This window comes from Brassica oleracea, chromosome C3 (assembly GCF_000695525.1).
Source record: "Brassica oleracea var. oleracea cultivar TO1000 chromosome C3, BOL, whole genome shotgun sequence".
Taxonomy (NCBI): Eukaryota; Viridiplantae; Streptophyta; class Magnoliopsida; order Brassicales; family Brassicaceae; genus Brassica; species Brassica oleracea.
Genome location: NC_027750.1, coordinates 51,162,533 through 51,170,006, shown reverse-complemented (window position 1 = coordinate 51,170,006; position 7,474 = coordinate 51,162,533). Strand labels below are relative to the sequence as shown.

Here is a 7,474-nt window from a genome sequence, read left to right as displayed (position 1 = left end):
ACCGAAAAATCCGACCTGTTATCCGACCCGAAACGTGAAAATACCCGAACGGGTCTTGTAGGGTGGTACAAAAAAATCCAAACCCGAAATGTTATTAACTGAACCCGAACGGGTAACCCAAAAAATCCAAAATTAATAGTCAATATGAATATTTTGAAATATATATAAGTATTCCAATTATTAAATTCAATATTTGTGGCAATATTATATATAATAATAATAACTATTAAAATTCTAATAAATGCTTTAAGTACACAATTAGTTATAAATAAGTATTTTATAATTTGCTCATTGAAATAAAAAGGTCTACTCTCTATAAGGCAATACATATTGTTTACAAATGATGTCTGTTTTCATTCTTGGTTTAACATTTTATTATTATTTTATCAATTTTATATGTGAGAGATTAATTTTTATTTAATTTAGATATTTTTCTTTATGTTTTACTTCAAAAATTTTGTTTTTTGCTTTGGTTATATCCGAACCAAAACGATATAATCCGAATCCGTATGATATATGATTACTTTATGGGTTTTATGATGCAATACAATTTTGAACCGAACCCGAAGTGTTATTATCCGAACCCGACCCGTACTAATAAAATTTTAGTATGGGACCTAGAAGCGTAAACCGGAAAATCCGAAAACCCAAAAAACCCGATCCGAATGCCAACGGGTACCCGAACGCCCAGGCCTACTAATGAATATGAATTCTCTCTGTATAATTATAAAATAATAATATTTTGAAAGAAATAAATTATAAAATTATTAAGATTCAGAACAACTAAAATGTTTTAGACACTAAAATTTTTGTATCTTGCCGAACTTAGCCATGGTTAAGGTTTATGTACACGAATGCAATAAATAATTGTGATTGATTATGAATTAAGAAAATTAAGATAAAAAAACACTAAACACAGAGTTGGATCTTTAGTTTAGCCACATATTGTTTTTTTACAGAGTTTTCATATCAGACCAAGAATTCGAAACATAATCAGATTGTTAGAAAAAATTAGAAATCAGAAAAGCTTTAAAAGAAAAAAAGTTCATGAAATCGAGTGAAAAACATAATTCAGGTGCCGACCGAAGAGATTACATTATTTTCCACACAGTTGTAACACCTTTCACTCGATTGTATCATGTTTTATTATATTTACCAATAATTTTTTATAAGAAAATACAAGTTATTGGTTATTGACTACGTCAGTTTTGCAACATGCCCAACAATATTGACATGGCGCCCAACCATTTATATTGACATTCTTGAAGTATGATCTAATAATTATGTATGTTAAATAAACCCAAAATATTTGTTTTACATTTATTTTATTTTGTTTTATATTATTGGAAGAAAGTATGTCTGAGTAAAATATATGGATCTGAAGAATCGAACCGAAGTAGATTTGAAAGTAATACTAAACACAAATTAAAACTGATTAAATACTTAGATTAATCTAAAATTTAATATCTAGATAACCAGATCTGAATCTGACCCAAACTAAAATATTTTGAATATCAAAATATCTAAATCCGATTACATACTTAAATATGTTAATTATTTTATATATATTAGATATTAAAAATATGAAAATATTTATAAATTATCAACATAATCACAAATAAATATTTAAAAGTAACCAAAAGTATTCAAGATACTAAAAATATTTATTTGTTCTCCATCCAAATATTTAAATTGAATTAATTTTTATGTAAATTTAAATATTTAGTCTTACATTATTCAATTTTTTTTGTTTTATATTATTTTATTTTATTTTGAGGATTTAAGTATAGTTAGATTTTTGTTAAAAAATACATAATCAAAATGGATACCCGAACTCGAATCTGAATCGATCCTACTATCCAAAACCAAAATTTATAAATATTCGAATACGATTTAAATTTCTAACTTTAAAAACTTAAAATTCGAATAGATCAACATAATCTGAACAGATATATAAATGTCCATCCCTAGAAAAAGGTATACAATAAATCATTTCGTACAACATATAATAAATAATCTAATGAACTATTTCATTTCGCGCACAACCTAAAATATTATGTACTATTATATTATAAAATAATACAATCGAGATCAACATATGTTTCACGAAGCTCTTTTTTTTTTAACGCTGATTTATTATGGCATTACAATTATGAGAAAGATTACATAGACGAATTGACAACCGACAATACTACATGTCTTATGAGGATCTACGCCTAACTGCATCACTTGAGCCGTCTTATGAAGATCCACGCCTGACTGAATTTACTTTCACGAAGCTCATTATGTAAGAAAACATTGCAAAGAGATATATACTTGATGACATCAAATATTAGTTGAATTGTGGTGTTTTCATATTAAAAAAGAACAAAATCGTAACAATTTACAATTGTATATGTAACGTATATTTATTAAACATACAATATAAAGTTTCAAATATGCACCTCACTCTGCGCACGGACGCGGATATCACCTAGTAAATGTATTATATTGGTAACTTTCTGAATGGTTCAGGCTTTTCATCGACACGTACCTATCTTGATACGAGAATTAGGTTCATCTTATAAGGAACTGCTCCATATAATATCTGACCCTCCTAAGGGAAGTGAAAATTTATTGACATTGGTAAGTAGCTTCGGTGTATTCCTGTAATATATCCACGTTGGCGTCAAAATATTTTCTAATTTTGAATCATGCTCCCTGTTTGTTTTTTTTAATGTCAGGTGTTGCAAATATTGACACAAGAAGTGGCACCTTCGTCGGATTTGATTGCTACCGTAAAGCATCTATATGAAACTAAGCTAAAGGTTTGATTTGTTGTGAAGAGCTCTCTCGTATATTTTTTCTTGTGCGTATATATTTATGAAAATCAAGATTGCAAAGCCTTACAAAAAGTTGTGTTCTGCAGGATGTTTCAATTCTTATTCCGTTGCTTTCTTCACTCACTAAAGACGAGGTAATTTTCTACATTCTTTCCATGGATTCTGCTCTTTTTATTTTCCACTACTTTTTCAATGAAGAAGATGAAGGCTTGCAGTTTTTCTTTTTCTTTTACACCCTGTTAATATAACTATTCGAAAATGTGGAAATAAATAAGAACTAGTAACCATGGAAGAATTCTGAAAAATTTCTGGTCCTATAAATTGCTCATCAGTGGTAGCAATTCATGATGTAACAGGTTCTGCCTATCTTTCCCCTGCTTCTTAATCTTCCACCTGAGAAGTTCCAACTTGTACTAGCTCATATATTACAGGTATCTGCATATTCTCGTGGTTCATCCTCTAATTATATATGTCGGAACATTGTTGCATATAATTCGTTCCATTGGTTTTAGTTTCCTATTTGACATTCATACGGTGATCTTTTTTGTCTGAGAAGTGTTTCTCTCTCTGTCGGATTATATACTTTCTTCCGCTGTAACAACTTGGCAAATCGTTTTTGTTATATCTGTGATAGGGTTCTGCTCGTACCGGCCTTGCCCTCACACCTGCCGAGGTACTGATTGCTATCCACGATGTTGTTCCTGAGAAGAATGGGCCACCACTGAAAAAGGTATTTCCTGACTTTTCATCTTGTTTAGGGCTTGTTGCCTGCACTTCAAATGCTTTCGTTACCATCTCTATCTCATTTGGCTGTGGGTTGTTTTCAGATAACAGATGCATGTTCAGCTTGCTTTGAACAACGCACTGTTTTCACGCAGCAAGTCTTAGCAAAGGGTCTCGGTCAGATGGTATGTCAAAAGCGAACATATCTTTGAAAAGAACTAATAATTTAGATATTCACATCTGTGATACTTTTTTGGTTTCAGGCAATCGATGCTTTTCCAACACTGGTAAGTGTCGTACTGGGTAAAGTTAAGAACAAAGTGACGTAAAACCCCAAAAACTCTTTCTTAAAACTGAATCAACGTAACATGAATCGTATATGAAGCCTATACAAAGTAACTTTCTCTCTTTGGTCTCTCCACCCCCGCCGCCGACTAAACCCTAGTTTCTTCAACTTCATCTTGTTCAAAAAGGCCGGCGGCAGCCTTGGCAGTCGGCCTCCTCCCCCTGTTAGTCGTATTCTGCTTCAACCATACATAGCCGCGATTCAGAAAGGTCGTCCCCTCCTTCTTGTTTCTGGGATTCTGGATTTTTGTCTCTGCAAACCTAATCAGAAGTCTGGTGAGTACCTCTCTTCTCTGGCCTTGCTTCTCTGCCTCTCTAGACCGCCGGCGTCAGATCTGGGTCAGATCTGAGCCCAAGCCATCGTGATTTGTAAGAAGCGTTGCTGCCTCTCCTCTCATCACATCCGACTTGCCTCCCGGTGGTCTGTCTGTCGTGTAGATCTAAGGTGCGTAGAGCCGTGGTTCTCCGCTGAGAGCCTCTTCTCTTAGCTTCAAGTGTCAGCTTCCATCGTAATTTCTGTTGTTGCTCTGTTTCTCTTTGTTGTGGTTTGAGGATTGATGCTCAGGGTCCTTGAGGACAGACCCACTGTGTCTCTAAAAACCACGCTGGGAGAGACTTGCTACTGATGGATTTTCACATGTTTTTGAGAAGTCGTATGGCTTCTCCCGGTCTTCACCTCCGTCTACAAGCTCCGGGCTGCTCCTCCTGCGTGTGTGAGCTCTCCCCGAGAGGCTTCTGGTTTTGGTTTCAACGGAGTCTACCTCAGCCTGCATCGGAGTGGATTGCCTGGCCCTCCGTCGTCGCGGCCGAGTAACTCTATGGATTTCGTCTACGGTGAACCGACTCTGCGCAGCCTTCTCCTCGTCACCATTCATGGTACCTGGAAGCGCTTGTAAGGAGCCTTTGTTGATGCTTGTTACTTTACTGATAGATCAAATTAAAGTGTTGTTCTGTTGATCAATTTTGTGGTCTAAATTAGAAGTTTAGGGTTTTTTATATTTTTTGCAGTCCTTTTCATCTGAATGGCTTAGTTGCACATGAGATTGCAATTCCTTGTAATCAAACCATCATTACCATTTAATGATATTTAACCTTTTAGCCAAAAAAAAACATGCATAGAATCCTAAAACACCCATGAGAACTGCGTTTTTTCCCTCTCCCAACCATACTAAACCTCCAAAGCTATGCTTGGACGGGTCTTCACATATGAGACTCATCCTGATTTATATTAAAACGTATAAGTATACTCTAGGAAAGGGAATAAGGATAAATATATATATATATATATATTCTAAGTAAATTCATAAATCAGGATCTAGAAAGAATTCATATAACGCACAAGATTATCTGGAAATCTTTGGTTACTCTCTAGAGGATTAACATGTAGCTAGAAAGTTTATTTGGCATGAAATAAAAGTTCTACAGATTAAATCGGTTTCTGTTAAGTGTTTGGTTTAGGTTATAGGTCAAAGTCTGGATTCTTTTGGTCAGAATAAAGAAATTTCTGATTTGTTTTGTCCAGGTTGACTTTGTCATGGAAATCCTTTCCAAGTTGGTGAGTAGGCAGGTGAGTAAATTTTAAGCTCAAATAAAAGGATCAGCTTTGAGATAGTATTTTCCCTCTAGTGTGATTATGATGGAATGTCTCGTGGATGCAGATCTGGAGACTGCCAAAATTGTGGCCTGGCTTCTTGAAATGTGTGTCTCAGACACAACCACATTCTTTCCCCGTCTTGTTGGAGGTACAATTAGAAACGTGATCGAAGAAGAATATACGAGTTAAGTATATGTACAGGAGTTCTAAACGATTCTTTGGTATTGTATTGCAGTTACCAATGCCTCAACTCGAAAGTATCATGAAGAAGTTTCCTGATCTAAGACCTTCTCTTATTGCTTATGCGAATCAGCCAACTATCAGAGCTTCTCTACCAAAGTACGTCCTCTCAAAAATCAAACAGACACTTCGTTATGCAGAGTCTTTTAAGTAATGTCAGATACTGAATCTTGGTGCATGTTTTACCAGTTCAGCTCTTTCAGTTCTTGGGCTTGAAAATGGGCAAGATTCACGTTCACAAATGCACCCTTCAGATGCAGCTTCATCTATTCATGCGGCAGCCTTAACGTGACCCACACACCTATCGACAAAGTTGAAGTGTTTGAAGGAGACAAATCACAGATACTGAAAGCTTCTTGTCGATTGGCTCGAGACTGGCTACCACACGTATATCTGACTACTACTTCTGTGTTTGAGATTTTAGTAGCAAGACCAGCATGGTAGCCCCAGCGTGTGTGTGTGGTCTTTCATTTGTTACCCCTTTTTTGTGTATATTTCTTAATTATAAAAACTTCACCGTGGCCACGAGAAGGGGTCACGCACTTGTAGTGGATGTAGGATCGCTTCAACGTTGTTTCTTATAAAGAGAAAGATAGAGAATTCAAAAAGTTCAGAATATACATTATATAAAATATTTAAAAATAACAATCAATAACCCCAAAACATCTTATATCTTTTGAGCAGTTTAAACAAATTTAAAAGTTCTGAAATTGTTAAGAGATTCATAATTTATTTCCTTCCACATTACAACCGCATGCATTGCATTTTACTATAACATTGTATTTACTCATAAGTAATAACTAATACGTTTTAGCAAAAAAAAAAAACGTAATAACTAATAATACACGTCAAAGAACAGAAACATAAATCCTTGTGCTTGAATACCAACTTGTCTCCGCAGTGACTGCCACACGAATGGCACATTGGCCTACAAGCACCACTGTTTGAAGCGATCTGAATCTCGAGACCCTCCACTTTGATATTATGGCCAGGTTTCATATAAGGATAGTTTCCTAAGATGCACGTAACATGTAGAGCGATGCGGCAATCGAAACATACGTAGAACAATAAATCTTCGAGTATTTGTTTTTCACAAACGTCACACCAAGAGTATGGTATCTTTTCCAGCAGTGGTTTCTTGTAGTATTCTGTACCAGAGTATAGGTACAGTGGATGAACATCATACTTATATCTGATCACAGGAGGTAAGTTCAAGCATTTGAAATCAAAGGAGGAGTCTTCACATGTGGTACAAGTTGCCACAGTAGTTGAAGGTACATGGCAACCACGACACAAGTAATACCCATGATCTTCTAGTGTAAGATAGAGAGGGCATCTGTGGGTTGTATGCTTGAATGGGTCGGTAAAGGAAGCACACTTAACATCTATTTCGAACCAACAATCTTCTTGGCAACATCGATACATAAAACCACAAGACATTTGCTTGCAAACAGAACAGGTGAAAAACCCTTCGTTGATGTTCATTTGGACCTTCAGTGTTAAACGATGGCGATGTAACGACGGATGATCCATTTCCGGTGGTAGGCGAGCACATTCTTCATGGAGGGCAAAACTGCATTCCTTGCAACGCAAGAAAGTACCCATATCAATAGGAAGGATACATGCTTCACGTAGCTGCCAACATTCTTCATCGATGACATGGATTCTCGATAAGCCATGCTCATGGCTAAAATGATGTACTTTCTTGTCATCCATCTCTTCTAGTACTGAAGCATCTTTTTTTTTTTTT

General features: G+C 35.4%; 1 protein-coding gene and 1 long non-coding RNA gene across 2 annotated transcripts; both read left to right on the top strand.

Annotated features, from left to right (window-relative positions):
* The first annotated feature begins 2,509 nt into the window (after positions 1-2,509).
* Positions 2,510-2,958, top strand: LOC106334251. Its single transcript, XR_001268571.1, has 3 exons — positions 2,510-2,625; positions 2,724-2,807; positions 2,909-2,958. It is a non-coding gene; the product is annotated as an uncharacterized LOC106334251 (long non-coding RNA).
* A 502-nt stretch (positions 2,959-3,460) lies between these two features.
* On the top strand, positions 3,461-6,278 carry LOC106332962 (symplekin-like). Its single transcript, XM_013771444.1, has 7 exons — positions 3,461-3,552; positions 3,650-3,730; positions 3,809-4,782; positions 5,413-5,457; positions 5,549-5,632; positions 5,720-5,823; positions 5,914-6,278. Exons 4-7 carry the CDS (start codon positions 5,425-5,427, stop codon positions 6,014-6,016), a joined length of 324 nt encoding a protein of 107 aa, XP_013626898.1. The 5' UTR covers positions 3,461-3,552; positions 3,650-3,730; positions 3,809-4,782; positions 5,413-5,424; the 3' UTR covers positions 6,017-6,278.
* The last annotated feature ends 1,196 nt before the right edge of the window (positions 6,279-7,474 follow it).